The sequence below is a fragment of the Trichechus manatus genome, unplaced genomic scaffold, assembly GCF_000243295.1.
Source record: "Trichechus manatus latirostris isolate Lorelei unplaced genomic scaffold, TriManLat1.0 scaffold00074, whole genome shotgun sequence".
Taxonomy (NCBI): domain Eukaryota; kingdom Metazoa; phylum Chordata; class Mammalia; order Sirenia; family Trichechidae; genus Trichechus; species Trichechus manatus.
In genome coordinates this window covers 4,820,141-4,843,887 of record NW_004444010.1, presented here as the reverse complement: position 1 = coordinate 4,843,887, position 23,747 = coordinate 4,820,141, and the positions used below count along the sequence as shown (strand labels likewise).

The window sequence follows — 23,747 nt, the reverse complement described above, 5'->3', positions numbered from 1 at the left end:
AGTCGAATGCCTTTGCATAGTCAATAAAACACAGGTAAACATCTTTCTGGTATTCTCTGCTTTCAGCCAAGATCCATCTGACATCAGCAATAATATTCCTTGTTCCACGTCCTGTTCTGAATCAGACTGGAATCTCTGGCAGTTCCCTGCTGCAACTGTTTTTGAATGATCTTCAGCAAAATTTTACTTGTGTTTGATATTAATGATATTGTTTGATAATTTCCACATTCTGTTGGATAACCTTTCTTTGGAATGGCCACAAATATGGGTCTCTTCCAGTCGGTTGGCAGGTAGCTGTCTTCCAAATTTCCTGGCATAGACAAGTGAGCTCTTCCACTGTTCCATCCGTTTGTTGAAGCATCTCAATTAGTATTCCATTAATTCCTGGAGGCTTGCTTTTTGCCAATGCCTTCAGTGAAGCTTGGACTTCTTCCTTCAATACCATCAGTTCTTGATCATATGATACCTCCTGAAATGATTGAACATTGACCAATTCTTTTTGGCAGAGTGACTCTCTGTATTCTTTCCATCTTTTTTTTGATGCTTCCTGTGTCATTCAATATTTTGCCCATAGAATCCTTCAATATTGCAACTCAAGGCTTAAATTTTTTCTTTAGTTCTTTAAGCTTGAGAAATGCTGAGTATGTTCTTCTCTTTGATGATTTAACTCCAGGTCTTTGCACATTTCATTATAATACTTTGCTTTGTTTCATCCAGCCACCCTTTGAAATCTTCTGTTCAGCTCTTTTACTTCATCATTGCTTCATTTTGCTTTAGCTACTCTATGTTCAAGAGCAAGTTTCAGAGTCTCTTCTGACATCCATTTTGGTCTTTTCTTCCTTTTCTGTCTTTTTAATGAACTTTTGCTTTCTTCATGTATGATGTTCTTGATGTCATTCCACAACTCATCTGGTCATTAGTGTTCAATGAGTCAAATCTATTTTTGAAATAGTCTCTAAATTCAGGTGGGATATACTCAAGGTCGTACTTGGGCTCTCGTGGACTTTTTTGAATTTTCTTCAGCTTCAACTTGATATTGAGTTTCTCCATGATCCCTTTCCACGGTATAGTCAATTTCATTCCTGTGTATTTCATCTGGTGAGGTCTGTGAGTATAGTTGCCCTTTATGTTGTTGAAAAAAATACTTGCAATGAATAAGTCGTTTGTCTTGCAAAATTCTATCGAGCTATCTCCAGTGTCATTTCTATCACCAAGGCCATATTTTCCCACTACTGATCCTTCTTCTTTATTTCCAAATTTCGTATTCCAATAACCAGTAATTATCAATGCATCCTGCTTGCATGTTTGATAAATTTCAGACTGCAGAAGTTGGTAAAAAATCTTCAATTTCTTCATCTTTGGCATTAGTGTTTGGTGTGTAACTTTGAATAATAGTTGTATTAACTGGTCTTCTTGTAGGCTTATGAATATTATCCTATCAGTGACAGCATTGTACTTCAGGATAGACGTTAAAATGTTCTTTTTGACAATGAATGCGACACCATTCTCTTCAATTTGTCATTTCTAGCTCAGTAGACTATCTGATTGTCTTATTCAAAATGGCCAATCCCAGTCCATTTCAGTTCACTAATGCCTAGGATATCGATCTTTATGCATTTCCTTTCATTTTTGATGACTTCCAATTTTCCGAGATTCATACTTCGCACATTCCACATTCTGATTATTAATGGATGTTTGCAGCTGATTCTTCTCATTTTGAGTTATACCACATCAGCAAATATCAGTCCTGAAAGCTTGATTCCATCCACATCATTAAAGTTGACTCTACTTTGAGGAGGCAGCTCTTCCCCAGTTGTTTTTTGAGTGCCTTTCAACCTGAGGGGCTCATCTTCTGGCACCATATCACACAATATTCTGCTGTTATTCACAAGGCTTTCACTGGTCAGTTTTTTCAGAAGTAGACTTCCTAGTCTGTCTTAGTCTGGAAACGCTGCTGAAACCTGTCCACCATGGCTGACCCTAGTGTTATTTGAAATGCCTGTGGTATAGCTTCCAGCATCATAGCAACACACAACCTACCACAGCACAATGTATCATGAAAGATGACTACGCTGGCCCCAGAAGAGAAAGGCTGAGAGTTCCTGCTGACATTTCTCCATAGTATTTTCTTAACTCTCCCCTGACTGAACGGACATATTGTACTCACATCTATGAATTATTCATAAAATTTACAACACCACGTACTAATTACATATTATTTTATATTATTGCTCTTATCATTTCATGCTTATTAATTCCATAATAACAGGAAAAAATATTGGATACTTTCAGTGAACACATCTAATTTAGATGGTAGCATAGTCAACATGCACTGAACTCAATTAATACTGGCTGCAGTCCTGCATAATCTGTGTGTGTACAAGTTTTAATAAAAGGATCTGTGGGTAAGAGGACTTGAAGGATAGAGTTGGGAGAGCCCGTGGTTATCTCTTAAGGATTACAACTCACCCTCATCTTCCAAAACTGAGGGGAGGAAGATCTAGCCAACCCTTCCATGACCAATTATCCATTCTCAAGAACTTCCAATGTAAGGCAATTTAAATGTCTGCAAGTAAAGATGCTTATTTCTTTTAGTCTACAGATCTAAAATGTAGGGTATATTCTGGACTAAAACTCTAAGCACACCTGTCTCCTTAGAGATTATTTCAGGTCTACTTACCCACTTGATGGATTTGCTTAGTAGGTCTAAATTTTGCACTGAAACAGAGTTTTAGAACGATCTCAGCATTCTTGTTGAACAAAGTGATTTTTTCTGGTGTGAAAAAAGCTTCTACAGATACATCAGCGATGCTCTGTGACCTGAAAGGCATAAATGGAAATTGATAGGTGGTCGTTATAACCAAGCTACACATGTTATAACCCTTACATAGAGGACCCAGTGCCAGCATTATCAAATTATTTTGTCTACACTCTATCAAAGCTCTTTAGCAGTATTTTATATCTGAAAGTAAGTGATAATATTGCAGGGATAATGTCTTTTTTGTTTATAACAGTATGATCAGTACAATTCACATTTATAGTATTTTTTCTTAAATGAACAAATAAATGCATGAGCACAGGATGGGAGTCTGTGGCCTATTTGCAAGTGATGTACAAAAGTTATGGTCCCTGGTATGTTTGGCTAACTAGAAGAAGCAATATTCACTCTTATTATAGAGGTGAAGCCCTGGTGGCACAGTGGTTAAGTGATACAGCTGCTAACCAAAAGGTTGGCTGTTCAAATTCACCAGCAGCTCCTTGGAAACCCTGTGGGTCAGTCTACTCTGTTCTCTAGGGTCACTATGGGTCAGAATAGACTCAATGGCAATAGTTTTTTTATTTTATTTATTTATCACAGAGGTAGGAGAGACAGAAAGTGGGAAGGCAAGGTGATGGTGATGGTGGTAAGAAATGTGTTTGTGGTTTTTCCCTGTTGCCCCAGTAGCTGGCACTGATTCTTTGAAGCGTGGCATGTAGTCATGAAAGAAGAAGTGAGTGTGGTGGTGGTAACTAGCCCAATGCCAAAAAAGGCTGAACAGTCCCTTGTGGGCAGGGTACTACAGGATTCTGACCCTGGCTCAGCACTTTAGATATCTGAAGGGTTTTCACAAATATATGACCTCATTTGCTTCTTATTAACATTCCTGTGAAATAGGTAGAAAAAATATCTTCATTTTGTGAATGAAAAAATCTGAGATACAAAGATATTTGGTAACTTACCAGTTTAATGAGTAATAGTAAGTGAGAAATTAGAACTCATGGTCTCCTAATTCCTTGGCCAGCAGAATTTGAACTTTATCATAATGACTCCTTGTACACACTATCAACTATTTACAAAGTAGAAAGTAGTGTAGCAATTCCACTGTTTTTAAAATCTTCCACAATATGATATAGAAAACATATTTTTTTAAAAAAAATTTCAGTTACCACCCGAAGAACTTGAAACAACTGAAAAATCATTTCAAAATATAATCAGGTATTAATCAGTCCCCCTAACAAGCAGTCATAAATTATTTACTAACAAATGCAATGTGTCCTCAACCTTACAAGATGTGCAATGTTTAAATGAATGTCATTCTTTAAGGCAATCTCTTTGAGAGTTTGAACACTTATTTCACTAGAAATGTAATTGAGCTAAATGTTCTGTAAACTAGTTTTTTAAAAATTATTCTCAGGGAGTTACTCAGAAACATCAGCCGTAGCACTTCTTAGGAATACAGACGCAAAATAGCATTAACCTAGGATGGCTGATCACCTCAGTAAGTTGATTTGACTCAATGTATCTTTTGACTTTTTTGAAGAATCAAATTCACCTTCAAAGAAGAAAAGTTTGGTCATTACTGACTTTATCCATGTTCACCGAGAGGTACAGTTTCTTGTAAAATGTTTAAAAAATCACCTTGTATTTTTCCAGAAGTATGCTACTCTTAACTGATTTTAACTGAATTTACTCAGTAAATGTATTTTCTTACTTTTCAAAATCTTAAATATTACCCTTAGGTTTTATTTTTTCCACATTTTGCAACGAACAATGCATTTCATCCCTCAAAAACATAAACAAGATACTGTAAATAGTGTCCTTAAACTCAGAAATAACAATCAATGTATAATGTTTTTCTATTCTTGATATATTTTGACATTTAAGCACATGTTCAGCAGAGACGAATGAATAATTGAGCTACATTTTCTTGGGGACTTTTGATTTAAATCTTAATTTCTTTCTGATTCCATTCTCTCGCCAGCAGAATATATTTATTTTTGATATCTGAATCTTATGGTTCTTGAATCCTTCATTGTTCCCCCTGCTCTTAAATTCCTACTTAGGTCAGTAAAAAGTCAGTTTAGCCTAAACATTGACTTCCTGTTCATAGTGATGTGATCTGTAACCCATCATGGGGGAAAATGTTTCCGTTCTGTTGTGCTCAGGATTGCCATGAGTCAGGGATGACTCAGTGGCAGCTAACAACAACCATGTAAGAAATTACGTTTTACTTGTGTGGTCTGAGAGTTCTGTATTTTCAGCACACTCCCACGAAGCTTCTTTACAATGAGCTGAGGTAAGGTTGTTCGGAAGATGACATTCAGAAATATCCTAGATATCATTTTAAGGGCTTTGTCGTTTCTATGCAATTTTGATCTTCACCATATAGAGAAGAGAAACGTGATTCTAATGTTAACTAAATATATTTTTTCTCCCACCAGGAGAATATACTCCTTCCTTTATGCAAACTATGACACGTATACATCCTAGATGTTGTTGTTAGGTGCCACTGGCTTGGTTCTGACTCAGAGCGACACTATGCACCACAGAACGAAACACTGCCCGGTCCTGTGCCATCCTCGTAATCATTGTTATGTTTGAGCCCATCGATGTAGCCACATCCATTTGTTGAGGGTCTTCCTCTTTTTCGCTGACACTCTACCAAGTATGATATCCTTCTCCAGAGACTGGTCCCTCCTGATAAAATGTCCAAAACATGTGAGATGAAGTCTCGTCATCCTCACTTCTAAGGAGCATCTGGCTCTACTTCTTCTGAGACAGATTTGTTCGTTCTTCTGGTCATCTATGGTATAGTCAGTATTCTTTGCCAACATCATGATTCAAAGATATCAATTCTCCTATGGTTTTCTTTATTCATTGTCCAGCTTTTGCATGCATATAAGGCGACTGAAAATATCATAGCTTGGGTCAGGCGCATCTTAGTTCTTAAAGTGAGGTCTTTGCTTTTGAACACTTTAAAGGGGTCTTTTACAGAAGATTTGCCCAATCCAATATGTCATTGGATTTTGTGACTGCTGCTTCCATGGGCATTGATTATGGATCCAAGTAAAATGAAATCCTCGACAATTTCAATATTTTCTCTATCACGATTTTGCTTATTGGACTAGCTGTGAGGATTTTGTTTTCTTTATGTTGAGGTGTAATCCACACTGAAGGCTGTGATCTTCATCAATAAGTGCTTCAAGTCCTCTTCACTTTCAGCAAGCAAGGTTGTGTCAATTGCCTATTGCAGGTTGTTAATATGTCTTCCTCTAGTCCTGATGCTGTGTTCTTCTTCATATAGTTCAGCTTCTCAGATTATTTGCTCAGCATAAAGATTTAATAAGTATGATAAAAGGATACAACTGACACACACTTTTCCTGATTTTAAACCATGCAGTATCCTCTTATTCTGTCCAACCAACTGTCACCACTCGTCTGTCCGTTTGTCATACTGTGGTGGCTTGCATATTGCTGTAATACTGGAAGCTATGCTACCAGTATTTCAAATACCAGCAGGGTTACCCATGGTGGACAGGTTTCATTGGAGCTTCCAGACTAAGACAAGTAGGAATAAGAACCTAGTGATCTACTTCTGAAAAGCTGGCCAGTGAAAACTTTATGAATAGCAGCAGAACACTGTCTAATGTAGTGCTGGAAGATGAGCCCCTCAGGTTGGAATGCACTCAAAAACAAATGGAGAAGAGCTGCCTCTTCAAAACAGAGTCAACTTTAATGACGTGGATAGAGTCAAACTTTTGGTGCCTTCATTTGCTGATATGGCATGAATCAAAATGAGAAGAAACAGCTGCAAACATCCATTAATAATTAGAATGTAGAATGTATGAAGTATGAACCTAGGAAAATTGGAAATCATCAAAAATGAAATGGAATTCATAAACATCGATATGCTAGGAATTAGTGAGCTGAAATGGTCTGATTTTGGCCATTCTGAATAAGCCAATCATAAGGTCCACTATGCCAAGAATGACAAATTGACAAGGGATGGCATCATATTCATCATCAAAAAGAACATTTCAAGATATACCCTGAAGTACAATGCTGTCAATGATAGGATAATATCTATAAGCCTACAAAGGAAGACCAGTTAATATAACTATTATACAAATTTACACACCCATCACTAATGTCAAAGATGAAGAAATCAAAGATTTTTACCAACTTCTGCAGTCTCAAAGTGATCAAACATACAATCAAGATACATTGATAATTATTGGTGACTGAAATGCAAAAGTTGGAAACAAAGAAGAGGGGTCTGTAGTTAGAAAATACGGCCTTGGTGATAGAAACGATGCTGGAGGTGTCATGATAGAATTTTGCAATGCCAATGACTTATTCATTGAAAATATGCCCTAGAGTCTTATATAATTCATGTGGCATTAGCACAGCACCAGCCACAGCAATCTGTTTTATTTTTTACCAAGTTGTTTTTAGTTTGGCTCTCACTGACTCACCAGAGTTGAACCACTTGTCCAAAGGCACCAATAGACACGTCAGTGATGGAATCCCCATTTAAATCTCCATGGCCATCCAAGGATCTCCCAAAGTACTGGAGATGACTCCTAAAGGCTCTGTCAGATCCCAAGATTTTCTAAAAGAGCAAGTTTGACATGAAATTACAGAGCACACCAGCTGAAACAAAAAATTGCAATATTACATTCTCAGTATAGTCATTTTCAAGGTTGTCTTTATTCCCCACAAATCTCCACTGGTTTTTCAATATCTCATCTGATCTATAATCATTCTGGCAGCCACATGTTCATCAAAGAAGAAGCAAGAGTCTTAACATTAAAATCACAAACCAGTATGAAATAGTGAAAAGATTCATGAACTGGGAATGAGCTGATACAAGTTCAGGTCCTGATTCTTATCCTAGCTCACTTTCTGCATATCTTTAACTAAAAGTCATCTTATCATTGAGGCCTTATTTGGTCACCCTTTCAACTGCCAGACACTTCTCACCCATGAAATTTTATTCCCTCTTTTAGTTCTTTTTCCTTAGCATTTATTACCATCAGGAACACTATACTTATTTTTCATCTGTCTCCTTCTCTAGAATGTAAGGTTCATGAAGGGCAGAATTTTGTTTGTCTTGTTCTTTACAGCATCCTCAGAGTCTAGAACAGTGCCTGGCACATATTAGAGGCTCACTTGTTGAATGAATGAATAAGTTTATTAAATAAGAGGGATGCACTTGATGGTTTGCCTGATACATGCTCTCTAACTCTAGCATGATGATACACACATCGGTACATCACCATGAAGCTCCTGGACTACCTGGGAATACTTCGTGCGAATGGTGCTCTGATGACCATTGTAGATATACACAGCTCCAGAGTTCTGATTCTCTAAAGGTGAACCGACTATCACATCATTAAAGCCATCCATGTTGATGTCTGAAAGAGCTGCAATTGCTGAGCCAAACCGAGCATTTTCAAAACCTTCAGGGCCTTCAAGAAATTGGTGATGATTCAGAATGCCCTTTCAAAGGGAAAAAAAGATGATTAAAGCAATCCTTACAACTTTTGTAATTAAAATTCACAGCAAATGATGCCCAAACCAATTTGCAAGATGTTAAAGTGGATAGGGTTTTAAAGTTTGAATACAAAATTCTCTATATATGATGATAATTAGAAATGAGAACTTGAGCAAGTAAGGTTATATCTACTTATAAGCCAAGGTGAAAGGAGCCAATTGTCTTTACTGTAGCTGCACAATCTACATAAGAACATCCATTTCTTTGTCTCCTTTTTTCCTCAATATTAGTACTTTCATCTGTTTCCGAACCTTTTGACTTAAACATTTTCTGCTGAAAATTTACAGATACCTTAAATACAAAAAATTAAGGTAGAAACAAAACAAAATGCAGTATCTTAATTGAGACATTTACTTAAAAATGACTGAACAGTGGCATAATTATAATAGTATCAAAAAAAAATAAAAAAACCAAACCCGCTGCCATTGAGTCAATTCTGACTCATAGCGACCCTATAGGACAGAGTAGAATTGCCCCATAGGGTTTCCAAGGAGTAGCTGGTGAATTCGAACCGCAGATTAAGCCGAGCTCTTAACTACTGAACCACCAAGGCTCCATAATAGTATAGGAAGTGGAAAATGAGATTATTAATATCCCATTCAGTTTAAGAAACACTAAATAATTTGGCCCAAAGGAAAAGACATTTCCTTGTAAAACACATAGGCTTTTTCTTCATATTTTGTAATCAGCTATGGAAATATCTCATGACTTCACAAGAAAGCAATGCTCCTCCACCACAAAGCGGGGTCAGTGTTGATACTTTCTCCTCTATTGCAATCTCATGGAAATTAACTTATTACTGAGCTTTGATAAAGTATTAGGATATCTTTACATCTTCAACAATTGATGAAAATTCAGAATATTTGACAAGCTGTAAGTGTTTAAGAAACCAGGGATTTGTGAAATTTTCAAACACGTGGGTACGTCCTTTCCTTATTGTATACTCTATACATTCTTTAAATGCTTTAGTATTGTTTTAATAATTTCTGTTCATGTTGATGTTTACATTAATTTAAATAAATCAGGTAGGAAACACATCACATCAAGCTAAGGACAGTCTTTACTATATTAATGTCAGCTTCTCTTTTTCCAACATTTCCTTTCTGTCATCATCTAATATTCTGTGTCAACCAGCACCTTTAATGTTGGTTTCTTTTTCTGGTTTCACTGAAGTCACTATACCCATATGTATGTATTTAGAGAATTCAGCCTCCAAGTTGAAAAACTATGCTTTTCCATGTTAGAGTATGCTGTTTTTTATGTGCAAGGACTGGAAATTCCAAGATCTGAACATATACCTAAACATTACACCAAGCAATGGAATTTCCTGACAAACTAATGTAGAAAGCATCTGGGATTATATGGAGATTTCCAAAGTACCCGGTACAATCTGTCTTTTTCACTATAAAACGATAACAAGACAGTTTTCCCCTGTTCTTGTTATCTTTTTATAGCAGAGAAAAATAATTGCATGAGATACCTGGGAAATGCACACATGTGTGCATGCATTTAAAAAAATGATTTATATAATAATGATTTTATTTGTATAACAATATATATTGAAAAACATCTCATGGAAAATGGCAACACGCTATACATTCAATTCTATTTAGGCCTTTTAATGTGATTTTTAAAATTATAACTTAATGATGATATTCTCAAAACTGATGAAATGCAAACCATATCATATATGCAAAATAATTATCATTCAATAATAATAAACTTTCTTTCCAAATACAGACTTTTATTTACCAGTATCAAAGTACATTAAACTAAGTCAGTCTAATAATTTTCTATTTTACCTTTGTGATAGTAAATAGGTAGACTCTTCCTTCCTCTTTCTTCAGGTCATTCATATACATTGGCGCACCTACTAAGAGCACGTCCGTAATGGTGTCTCTATCCACATCAACCGAACACAGCACACTACCAAAATAGGAGCCAATCTGGAATAATAAAGCATATTAACCTTAGGATTACTAGGATTCATATACATCTATTATTAAACTGAATAGTTACTCATTCAACAAACAAACATTGAGGGCTCACCACTAGCAATTTCTATGGACAGAAGGTGGATAACATAGTCCCTTCCTTCAGATTGTGTTACTATCTAACATTTGGTTCTTAAATCTTAGTGTGCACAAGAATCACCAAGGAAGTGTCTTTAAAATACAGATTCCTGAGATCCATTTCCAGAGATTCTGATGCAATGTTTAGGGTACAGTCCAGAAAACAACATTTTTAATAAACACTCCAGGTGCTTCTGCTGTTGGTGGTCCAAAACCACATTCATAAGAGAAACAAAGTAGGTACATGAGGTATGTTGTAGAGAAAGGTAAGGGGGCACAGGGAGGGGAACAGATAATTGTGCTTCCACTGTTAAATACAGTGTAAAAATAGCAGTGCAAAGCAGCATGTAATCAAAATGCAGGGAGTCAGGAAGGTTTAGGAAGATAATATTTGAAATGGATCTTAAAGGAGGACAAGGAGTTTTCTAAGCGGAGAGGAGTGGGAAAGCATGAACAATGTATAAGTGTCTATGGCATGAATTGGAAAAGGAGAGTAGTTTCCAGAGAGATTGAGTGGGAGGACTTGTTGAAGATAAGGCAAAATATGAGAGGATGGGCATTTAAACGTTCTTTCCATTGAACAAATGTTCAATGCATGCCTTCTATGTGAGTAGCTTTTAAGGATTCAGAAACATATTAAAAAATGATTCCTTCCATAAAAGTTTCATTGATCTTCTCAAAATAACAACATTATTAAATATTAAATATTAAATATTAAAGAATATTAAATAATAAATATTAAAGAAGAGAAAAAGTATGTGACTATATAGCTGGTTTGTGGTCAAGGAAGTCAGGTACTCAGATCTTCTTACTCCTGAAAATGTAAGTTGTAGAGACAATGGGATCTCATTTAATCCCAGAGAAGTATTAGGAGGAAAATCTGTGGTTTCTCTGACTGAAGGAAGGAAACCAATTTCCACTGGTTTTCAGGGATCAGTGGTACTCATTTCAAATATGTTACAATTCTACAGGTCAAAACTGCTTAGCAAAGAAATAGGAATCCATCAGCTGGCCTTAGCTCTAGCAACAGTCCTTTGGGACAGGAGGCAGGGCTATAACTGGGAGTCATGACTGGTTCTGACCATCAAACTGTCACACATCGGTAGAAAGTGGTACAGGATTGAGTTGCTTGCCTTTAGAAAGATCAAAGCAGGACATATTGGCAGGCTCAGATGTGGTTGCTGTTGTTTTTAGCTGGCATTGAGCTGGCCTCGATTCATAGTGATCTTATGTATAACACAAGGAACATGGCCCAAACCTGCCCCATCTTCATGAACACTGGTGTGTTTGAGTCCATTGTTGAGGCTACTGTATCGATCAATCTCATTGACGGTTTTCCTCATTTTTGATGACCCTACACTTTACCAAACATCATGTCGTTTTCTGATGATGTGTCCAAAGTAACCAAATCAAAGTCTCATCATCATAACAACTAAGGATATGGAAACTCAGTATAATGCTATACTGCTCCCTTCTTTTCTTTATTTATCCTCCAGACCCCTGAGTCCCTAATGTGGGTTGCCTACAAAGCAGTGCTTAGGTGCCTGACATCATGAATAAATAATGCCAATGCATTATTAACCTGGAGAGTCAAAAATATGGAGTAGAATGTAACGAAACAGCATAGGCTTTGAAGCCAGATAGGATTGGGCTTTCATGACAGCTCAACCTATTAAAACTGTGTGACTTTAGAAAGTTGGATAAACTCTCAGTAACCTGTCAAAAAGGGATAGTAGATCTTATCAGCATACTAGTAAAAGTTAAAAGAATAAAGTCAACTCAGATTATGGTGCCAGCTACAGAACAGGCACTCACATAAATGTCAGTTTCCATTTCTACCCACCCTCCACTCCCTATCTGTCCCAGTTGTCTATAAAATTAATTTCACCTGCTAAACAATGAGATTTACCTGGTCACCCCTGTGAGGCTGAATAACTGTGACATTGCCATTCTCATCAACACGGTATAGCACTATCTGGCCAGTATAGTTTGCCCGAGGAGCACCAGCAACAAAGTGGACGTTTTTTCTAGTAGAAATGGCAGCCACAGAGTAACCTAGGAGGAAAGAAGTCACAAAGCAAGCACTATTGAATATTTCAGCCAGTAAAGACTGTTTAGTAGCAGATGATCAGAGGTATGTTAGTTATAATGCACAGTTCCTACTGCTCCTGAATACATCATTGAGGGCATGAAGATGTTAAGATGAACTACTCTTTCTCTTCGACCTGCAGTGCTGCCCTGCAAAACTGGTGTCTATAAAACAGGCACTAGATTCTGGGTTGTCTCCATCAGCCCACCCATGAACAAAAGCCCTAGCGTGGTACCTGACACATAGCTAGCACTCAAGTATTTCTTGAATGAATGAAGAAATGAATGCAAAAGGTAATGTGGTCCAGAGGAAAGGACACAGCTTTGAAGACAGAGAGTCCCAGGTTCAAATTCTGCATCTGCCACCTACTAGGTTGTTCAACTTTGGGCAAATTATTTAACCTGGCTCTAAAAGGTAAAATGGGGATAACAATACTTCCTTCAATGGGTTTTGGGAAGATGTTTATGTAGTTGCAGCTAGAACAGCCAACTCAGGAACTGTCCCATAGTAGGTATTCAAAATCAGTGTCTGCTATTATTGTAGGAACAAAAGACTAAGAACTCGAAAACAGTATAAAACTACCTCTTACTGTATTGACTTTTAAGTAATTTCCATTTTGAAGAAGCACAGGCATGTCCCCAAGAATAACAACTACTTGAACAACCAGAAAAGATTAGAGTACAGTACAGTATTTCATGATGTAGTTATGGGCTAAGACCCGATTAGCAAAGAGGCGACATACCTATGTACAATACATATAATAATTAGATGACAGTTTAAAAGTTTTGCTGAACTGAACCTGAGATTCAAGACGGAGCTGGTTTAGAAGAGGGGAAAGATACAAGTAAGCTTTTTATAGCAAAAGTCACCAAAAATCAATTCTACAAGCTTGTATAACGCTAAATTTGCTGAGTCAGATGCTTTTATGCCTTACCTAAATATGAACTGTGGTTTCTGTCTTGGAGAATTTGATCAAAGGCTTGTTGAGGAAAGATAGAATGTCCATGAGATGTCTGCTGGACGATAGTTCCACTCCAGCCATAAGCTCCCACTGCACCCAGCATCAGAATATCCTAAAATGATTGAAAAATGAAGATCATTAAAACTAGTCACTTTTAAAGCATAAGAAGGCCAGATAAGCAAAACATCAAAATAAATTATCTAGATTTAAGGAAAGGAAACAAAACATGATCAACTATAACATGTATGAATTATATATTATGTATAAGAATTATTTTAATATATTTATATTTAATATATCTTAAATATATTAATATAAACAAATAAAATACATTTACATATATTTATACCAAAGAACAAGTATTCCTATGGGCTTTATTACCTGGGCTTTATTTAGTATGATACATTATATACGTAAATCTTTGTGATAAGCTGTAGTACAGGAGGGTTACATAAATCATCTTTAAATTTCCTGTCAAAGGCACATATTTGCCAATACTGAACACTTATGAACCTTGAGAAAAGGGCTGAAAGTGAGCCTGGGGTCTCACATACTCAGAGCTGCTTAGTAAGAGACATGCTTGGGAAGCAGGAAGTGCTGATGATGGAGGAGGAGAGACAGGATGTTGCTGCTATCCTAGACATGTCCTGGGAGGTCCTCTTCTGACCTATTCCACTTTCAATTTTCTTCCTCTTTCTTCTTGACTCCTCAAATGTTCCTCTATCACCTATATCCTATCTCATCTATTTGGCAGTGGCCATAGTTACAAAAGGTACCTCTAACTGTGACATTCAATCAACTGGAAGGAAAACTAACCATCCCTCACCACTGGGTAGAGGTGGGAAAAGGAAGACAGGCTACTCTGGAGTGGATCAAAACCCAATATGAATATTCAAAGCCATAAATCATCACAGAAGGCAGGGTTGATTGGGATGGGATTTATTTTTAAGTTCATCATTTCCTGTTTTGATTATAGAAAAACACCCAATATATGAATTTGAATCACAAATACAAGCTATTTAAAAAAAAAAGAAAAAGAAAAAAAGCAAATAGAGAAATGATGTGCACCATTTTGAGGATGAGACCAAAAGATGATTTCAATGACTGTCAGAAGACCAGGGACTCTGAATCTGTGGTGCATGAATGGGCTTCAGGGAGTGTCTGCAGAATCTATGTGCGTGGATTCGTTTACTTTTTTTTGAGGGAAAGACCCCCAACTTTTATGAGCATCTCTAACTACTGGTGACCCAGACAAAGTTAGCACCCTTTATTCTAGAGAGAAAATGAATTGTTCTTGGTCCTTTGATCTGACAATCAAATCTTCTGGATTCATTTTGTCCCCTACATATTCTCCAGTGTCACATTTCCCTTTGCTCCTTTCTCTACCCTACTCATATCCTGAGTAGAATTAGAATCAGAGGCCTGGGAGATAGATGCTTCTGAGAAAGGAAAATGGACTTTCCTGATCCCATCTCACATTTCTCCTAACTCCTTATTTTTTAAACGATTTTCTCTCTGTGTGTTTAGAATTCAGCAATGACATCAAGGGTTTATGTTCTCAACTAACATTTTTAGTCATTAATTGATTCAGAGGAAATCCCTGCAATGATAATACCTTAGATTAATATAGTGCCTGCTCCCTAGAGTGTTCAAAGGCTTTCTTGTATATAATCTTTTTTTTTTTCCACACAAAATCTCTGTGAAATAGGGAAGGAAAGGCATTATTAACCTTCATAGTTTAGATGGCAAATCAGCAGCACAGAGAAATTAAACAGCTGTGACTAGGAGTCAGAACTGTTGATCACTAACTGGCTGTTTCTCCCTTTTTATATGTAAGACTACTATCCAGAAGTGTTATGCCAACTGACAGCACTACTCGATATACACACATTTTGAGGAGAGTAATCTGCGCTGAATCCCACTTGTGACATTTCCATCTGGAAGTTGTCTCCTCCTTGAACAGTACCTGGGAAATGTCAGTTTCAAAAAGTTACAATACTGCCAGCAATTTTAAATCAAATTTTAAACATACACACACAATATTATGATATTCACCCAAAAATTTGGAGTTGACAGATTCTAGGAGAACTACTAAGGAAGTATTTGGAAGGATTATAGAATTCCACAATTCTTCCATGGTAGTGTGTGTTATTAATCTTCATTAAGCATTAACATGTGTCTTGGAACACTTATACAATTCCTGATATCAAAGAACTCCCAACAAAGGAGATGAAGTGAGATGAAAACCTAGGCAGTGATCTTTTCAAAAATTTATCATTACTAGCTAAGAAAATGGCTCATTTTTTATGTGTAAATCTTGGTACTAATAAACGAAGAAGCCTTGGTGGTGCAATGGTTAAGCTCTTGGCTGCTAACCGAAAAGTTGGCAGTTTGAACCAACCCAGAGGCTCTGAGGGAGAAAAACCTGACAATCTGCTCCTGTAAAGATTACAGCCTAGGAAATCCTATGGGGCAGTACTACTCTGTCATATAAGGTCACTGTGAACCAGAATCAACTTGACAGCACATAGCAACAACAACTAGTAACTACACAAATAAATACCTCAGATGCAGGTGGGAGAATCGGCAATTGAACTATAGTGAAGACTATGCTGAGAGATATTTGTGTTAATCGTCAGCAACCAGGACTCAAGATTGAGTAGGAATTTTACTAATTGGGAAATTTGTCCTAGTTCTACATATAAGCTTCTTTCTGTCTTTAACACCATAAGATTCAGTTAGTACTCATTTTCCATTCAGTGTGGTTAAAGTTATGTTTCACTAATCTTTGCAAAAGGGAAGCTAATTTCCTGGACTGCCACTTTAATAAACAGACAAAGACAAATTATACTTCATAGAATAGTCAATTGTTTAGAGATGAATATAAATAATTTTTAATAAAGTAGAACAGTGCTCTCCAAAAATCCATAATAGTAGATAGTACTCAAATTATTTTTAGTTAGCTTTTAGATTTTATTGTGACTATTCTTATTCCTACCACCACAAACGAAGTTATTAGTATAGATAGCAAAATAATTTTGTATTTTCTAAGGACTAAAGTGCGCTGACCCAAGCCATGATGTTTTCAATTGCCTCATATGCATGTGAAATCTGGGCAAAGAATAATTGACACCTTTGAATTATGGTGTTGGTGAAGAATACTGAATGTACCATGGACTGCCGAAAGAACAAACAAATCTGTTTTGGAAGAAGTATAGCCAGAGTGCTCCTTTGAAGCAAGGATGGTGAGAATTGGTCTCACATACTTTGGATGTGTTATTAGGAGGGACCAGTCCCTGTAGAAGGACATCTTGCTTGGTAAAGTGGAGGGTCAGTGAAAAAGAGGAAGACCCTCAATGAGATAGATGGACATGGTAGTTGCAACAGTGGCCTCAAACACAGCAACCATTTTGAGAATGGAGCAGGACTGGGAAGTATTTCCTTCTGTTATATATAGGGTCGCTAGGAGTTGGAACCAACTCGAGGGCACCTGACAACAAAGGACACATTAGCATCCCTGGTGGAGCAGGAGTTAAGTGCTTGGCTGCTAACTGAAAGGTCGGTGGTTCAAACTCACCAGCCACTCCACGGGAGAAAGATGTGGCAGTCTTTTTCCATGAAGATTACAGCCTTGAAAACCCTAAGGGGCAGTTCACTTTGTCCTATAGGGTCACTACGAGTCGGAATTAACTAGATGGCAATGAGTATTTTTGATTTAAGGACACATTAGATTTTGTTGATGATTTAAACAATTTAGAAGCACCCTGTAATGTTAAAGAAGCTATCAAATTTCACAGATAGAACTTTCATTGTGGATAGTGGATAGTCATGAAATCAAGATTTGACTATAGGAATGAATGCTTCCTATTTAATTTATTTAATCCCCTTGGGCCCAGCTTCTGAGGCAGTACCTGACACATAGTAGTGCTCAATAAATACATGTTCTTTATTGCTGCATGCTATTTAGGCTAACCATCAGGAGCTAGGATTTGGGTCATGTAGGAATTTTTACTATCTGGGAAGTGTTCCAGTTCTACATAAGTCAACTCCAGAAAATGTGATGTTTCTGCACTGACTAGCCCTTCCCAGGCCATATATGTACATTATTGTAAATCTGACAGATAAATATTTCCTCAAAGACTGAATTAGCAAAAATTTTCATTGTATTTTTTTCTAATTTTGTAAGTATACATGTTTGTTGTAAACAAATGCAAGAATTTCAGAAATTATGTAACACAGTATGAAAAGATAAAACTATTTATAATTATTATAAATGCTTCTAAGTTGTCCCCCAAAAAGGTGATAATAATTTATAATCTTATCAGCAGTGCATGAGCCTGTTTGCTTTCCCATAATCTAAGATTAAGCATTATTGATGTTTGCCGTCTTTTAGGCAAAAAACATGGTATGATATTGCTTTAATTTGTATTTTTATGTGATTACTGAAATTGGGAATATTTTCTTATGTTTACTGGTCATTTGCATTTCGTTCTCTGTCCAGTCTTCTTACTAATGTGTAGCTGTTCTTTTTTATACAAGGCATACAAGTTAATATTAATAGAGCAAGTATGCAATAATAAAATTAAAAATTCTTGAAAGAAGTTTTTGGAAGAAAAAATTTTTAAAGTTTTTTTTTTTTTTTTTATTACCTTCAATGCTGAAAATTTGTTCTCCTAATGTCCCAGCCTTTTCTAATAGTGCTGCTTCATCAGACACATTGAAAAAGTATCTTTCTGTTGGAACACTGGCAATTGCTTTTATTTCTTTTATTAAATTTTTAGTATCAAGGAAGTTTCTGTGTAAGTATCCAAGAACCTTGAAAATAGAGGAAGAGGAAAATAAGGTCATTATTACTGTACTCCAATTTCCCTAATGACACTTTCTAGTCTATTTCTGAACACAGCAGGCTCTCTGGAGTAGTAAATCAAGCAACATTTTTTTCCCCATTCCCTATAAGACTGAAAATCAGCAAGAAGCAGAGATAAAGTAATAACATTCTTTTATATGAAACTATGAAAAGTCAGTGAGAAACTGTAGCCTTGGAGAGTAATGCTATAAAGGAACATTTATCCATGAATCGAAAGGCAAGTAAGAAAGAAAAGCACTTACTGCTATGCCAAACCTCAGTATATTGTCATTGTTGCATTGTTCAATCACTGCTTTCAACTCTGAACCATCGTGTGATTCACCATCAGTTACAACCACCATTACTTTGGTAGCACTTGGTCGTCCACCAGCAGCGGCTGAATAAGCAAAATCTCTGTGGAGATGAAATTCAAGACTCACTACAAAAAATGAAGTTAATATGTGGACTTCTCATTTGAAATATATATATGAAGATAGCTTCTTTAAATACAACCTGTTGTTGACTTAGAATTTCTCTCTGTACCAATTCTGGTGATACATGTGAGTATGTTTTAAGTTGTTGAGAAACGAATAAAAATATCAGTCTTGCTTGGCAATAAAAGTAATTTCTATGGGTTCCATAGTGTGTGTGTATGTATTTATACTAGGAATCCTCACATTATCTTCTGATAAGAAAATTAAATTCATTAATACTAATCAACAAAGCAAAGATATTCTTGTCATAAATTTTCTCATTGAGTCTACATTTATTTTTTAATATTTATTTATTTATTTTAAAAGAACAGATACACATAGTAAAAAAAATCAAAGAATTTGAAAAGGTGTAAAACAAAAAATTGACACCAAGCTACTTGAAAAATAGTTTGGTAGTTTCTTACAAAACTAAGCATAATCTTATCATGGGATCCAGTGATCATGTTCTTACGTATTTACTTGAATGAGTTGAAAACTTAATATTGACAGAAGAACCTGCGTATGAACGTTTAAAGCAAATTTATTCATAATTGCCAAAAATTGGAAGCAACCAAGACGTCCTTCAGTAGGTAAATGGTTAAATGAACTACGGTACATCCATACAATGGAATATTATTCAGTGATAAAAAACAGAGTATCAAGCCATGAAAAGGAATGAAGGAACTTTAAATGCTTCTTGCTAAGTGAAAAAAGCCCATCTGAAAAGGCTACATGTACTATATGATTCCAACTATACAACATTATGGAAATGACTAAACTATAAACAGTAAAAACATCAGTGGTTGTCAAGGTTACAATGGGTGGCATGGAAGGGATGAATAGGTGGATCACAGGGGATTTTTAAGGTGGTGAAACTATTCTGTATGATACTGTAATGGTGGATAAATTACATTACACATTTGTCAAAACCCATAGAACTGTACAACACAAACTGAATTCTACTGTAAACTACATACATTAATGTTATTATTAGGTGCTGTTGACTTGGTTCTGACTCATAGTGACCCTGTGTAAAACAGAACAAAACGTTGCCTGGTCCTGAGTCATCCTCACAATCATTGCTATGTTTGAGAGCATTGTTGCAGCCACTGTGTCAATTCATTTCGTTGAGGGTCTTCTTCTTTTTTGCTGACCCTCTACTTTATCAAGCATGATGTCCTTCTCCAGAGACTGGTCCCTCCTGATAACATGTCCAAAGCATGTGAGACGAAGTCTTCCCATCCTCACTTCTAAGGAGCATTCTCACTGTACTTCTTCCAAGACAGATTTGTCCATTCTTCTGGCAGTATATGGTATAGTCAATATTCTTCACCAATACCATAATTCAAAGGCATCAATTGTTCTTTGGTCTTCCTTACTCATTGTCTAGCTTTCACATGCATATGAGGTGACCAAAAATACCATGAAAACTCCAAAACCGAGTTGGTGAAGATCTGACTCTTTGAAACCTCAGAGGCTGTGGCTCCACCCTTTGAGACCCCAGAGGTCTTAGTCCTATCCTTTAAGACTGAGGCAGCTCTCTGCTTCCTGTGTTTTTTGTCTCTTCAGCTTCTGCTTTCTGGTTCCTTGACCTTTTGACTCCTCAGTCCTCTTGAGCTGGCCTGGAGTCTGCCCTCCTTGGTCAAGTGTTCCAAAGCTCTTAGCTCCATTGATAAGTGCCCGAAGGCACCCCCCTCTGCCAGGAAGCCTCCTGCATAAAGGCACTCAGCTCTCTCCCTCAGTGGATTGGCTCTCCTGCTGTTTCATGCCTGTCTCCTGGTTCTGCTGCTGCCATTTTTCTGCTGCTGTTTCTCACTGTCTGCATTGTCTCCGATGTTACAGCTCTCCTCACTTCCTTCTGGTTCCTCACCAGAATTGTCCTTGATGTCCATAATTCCACCAATGGTCTCTTCAAGGCAATCTAGGTTTTTACTATTAGGCATTTTAAACTCTTCCAGCTTCTACCCATTACTCAATTCCAAAACCGCATCCACATTGTAGGTATCTGTTAAAGCAGCAACCCACTCTTGGTACCAAATTCTGTCTTAGTTATCTAGTAATGCTATAACATAAATACCACAAGCAAATGGCTTTAACAAACAGAAATTTATTCTCTCACAGTCTAGGAGGCTAGAAGTCCAAATTCAGGGAACCAGCTCTAGGAGAAGGCTTTCTCTTTGCGGGCTCTGGGGGAAGGTCCTTGTCATCAATCCTCCCCTGCTCTAGGAGCTTCTCAGTGCAGGGACCCCAGGGCCAAAGGACACGCTCTGCTCCCAACTCTTTTTTCTTGGTGGCATGAGGTCCTTCTCCTCTCTGCTCAATTCTCTCTTTTATGTCTCAGAAGAGATTGACTCAAGATACAACGCAATCCTATAAATTGAGTCCTGCCTCATTAACATAACTTCCTTTAATCCTGCCTCATTAACATCATAGAGGTAGGATTTACAATACATAGGAAAATCACATCAGGTCACAAAATGATGGACAACCACAAAATACTGAGAATCATGGCATAGTCAAGTTGACACACATCTTTGGGGGACACAATTCAATCCATAACAGGTGTCATCAAGTTGGTTCCAACTCATAGTGACCCTAAGTACAACAGAAAGAAACACTGCCTGGTCCTGCGCCATCCTCACAACTGTTGCTATAGTTGAGCTCACTGTTTCAACCACTGTGTCAATCCATCTTGTTGAGTGTCTTCCTCTTTTTCACTCACCCTCTACTTTACAAAGCATGATGTCCTCCTCCAGGGACTGGTCCCTCCTGATAACATGTCCAAAGTACATGCTCATTTCTAAAGAGCATTCTGGCTATACTTCTTCCAAGACAGATTTGTTTGTTCTTCTGAGAGTCCATGGTATATTTAATATTTTTCCCAACACCACAATTCAAAGGTATCAGTCCTTTTTCAGTCTTGCAAAATTCTATCATGCAATCTCCAATGTCACTTCTATCACCAAGGCCATAATTTCCAACTACCAATCCTTCTTCTCCGTTTCCAATTTTTGAATTCCAATCACCAGTAATTATCAACGCATCTTGATTGCATGTTTGATCAATTTCAGACTGCAGAAGTTGGTAAAAATCTTCAATTTCTTTCTTTGGCATTAGTGCTTGGAGGTAAATTTGAATAATACTCGTATTAACTGGTTTTTCTTACAGGGTATGGATATTATCCTATCACTGACAGCATCATACTTCAGGATAGAACTTGAAATGTTCTTCCTGACGATGAATGCAGTTGCATTCCCCTTCCGATATGTCATTCACAGCATAGTAGACCATATGATTGTCTGACTCAAAATGGCCAATACCAGTTCATTACAGCTCACTAATGCCTAGGATATTGATCTTCAAGCATTCCATTTCATTTTTGACAACTTCCAATTTTCTTTGATTCATACTTTGTACACTCCGTGTTCACATTACCACGGATGTTTGCAGCTGTTTCTTCTCATTTTGAGTTTGCCATGTCAGCAAATGAAGGTCCCGAAAGCTTCACTCCATCTACATCACTAAGGTCAACTTTGAAGAAGCAGCTCTTTCCCAGTAGTATTTTGAGTATCTTCCAACCTAAGGGGTTCATCTTTTAGCACTATATTGGACAATGTTCTACTGCTATTCATAAGGTTTCACTGATCAATTTTTCAGAAGTAGATCTCCAGGTCCTTCTTCCTAGTCTGTCTTAGTCAGGAAAGTTCACTGAAATCTGTCCACTGTGGTTGAACCTGCTCGTATTTGAAATACCTGAGACATAGTTTCCAGCATCACAGAAACATGCAAACCACCATAGTACAACAAAGTGACAGACGCGTGGTGGTGACAGATGAGTGGTGGACTTTACCAGTTAATAATTATGTATTAATATTGGTACATCAATTGTAACAAATGTACCAAACTAATGCAAGATGTTAATAATAGGGGAAACTGTGTTGTGGGGTGGATATGGGAACTCTTTCTACTATCTACTTAATTTTTCTGTAACTGTAAAACTACTCTAAAATAAAGTCCATTACTTAAAAGAAAAGTAACAGATACATGTGGTAAAAAAAAAAAAATCAGAGTTTGGAAAGGTATAAAACAAAAAATTGACACCAACCCCCTCATGCAAAGGTAGCACTATTATCACTCTCTTATGTTTCCTTGTAGAAATTGTTTTATCTATATGTAATATAGATATATGCATAGTCTAGCCCTTAACATTTTATAGAAATGGGGCCTAGTCTACACAGTTATTTTTAATGGCTGCATAATACTTCGTTATTTCGAGGCACTATAGTTTATTTAGGTGTCCCTGGGTGGTGCAAATGGTTAAGTGCTCCACTACTGACCAAAAGGTTGGCAGTTCAAACCTATTCAGAGACCCTTTGGAAGACAGGCTTGATGATCTGCTTTCAAAAGATCACGGCCCTGAAAACCTTGTGGAGCAGTTCTTCTCTGCACAATTGGGTAGCCATGAGTCACAACTGACTGGATGGCAACTAACAATAATGAGAACAACATAATTTATTCAATTAGCGCCCCATCATCGGGCATTTAGACCATTTCAAGTTCTACAAGTAATGCTGTAGTGAACACCCCTGTGTATATATCTTGGCATACTTCATCAGTAGGATAGTGGAGCCCTGGTGGCATAGTGGTTAAAGCATTTAGCAGCTGACCGAAATGTTGGTGGTCAGAACCCACCAGACGCTCCAGGGGAGAAAGATGTGGCAATCTACTTCTGTAAAGATTACAGTCTTGGAAACCCTATGGGGTAGGTCTACTCTGTCTTATAGGGTCGCTATGAGTTGGAATCGACTCGACGACAATGGGTTTGGTTTGGGTTTTTTTTATCAGTAGAATAAGATCTTAACAGTGGAATTGATGGGACTTCTGGCAAGATGGCGCTCTAGGCAGAAACACCACGCTGTCCCTCCACAACAAAGATCCGAAAAACTAAGCCAAACAGAGAATCAACAATCCTGAAACCCTAGAACATC

At 37.1% G+C, this 23,747-nt stretch overlaps 1 protein-coding gene across 1 annotated transcript in view; it reads right to left on the bottom strand.

The window, feature by feature from the left end:
- The window catches only part of ITGA2 (integrin subunit alpha 2), a 133,878-nt gene that overhangs the window by 31,325 nt on the left and 78,806 nt on the right, over nucleotides 1-23,747 (bottom strand). Inside the window, exons 8-16 of the mRNA XM_004380501.2 lie at nucleotides 18,550-18,700; nucleotides 18,090-18,255; nucleotides 15,330-15,406; nucleotides 13,414-13,552; nucleotides 12,300-12,445; nucleotides 10,121-10,264; nucleotides 8,060-8,263; nucleotides 7,237-7,373; nucleotides 2,681-2,820 (exon numbers count right to left, since the gene is read on the bottom strand). Of these exons, the coding sequence (XP_004380558.2) occupies nucleotides 2,681-2,820; nucleotides 7,237-7,373; nucleotides 8,060-8,263; nucleotides 10,121-10,264; nucleotides 12,300-12,445; nucleotides 13,414-13,552; nucleotides 15,330-15,406; nucleotides 18,090-18,255; nucleotides 18,550-18,700 (1,304 nt within the window). The remainder of the gene's footprint in view (nucleotides 1-2,680; nucleotides 2,821-7,236; nucleotides 7,374-8,059; nucleotides 8,264-10,120; nucleotides 10,265-12,299; nucleotides 12,446-13,413; nucleotides 13,553-15,329; nucleotides 15,407-18,089; nucleotides 18,256-18,549; nucleotides 18,701-23,747) is intronic.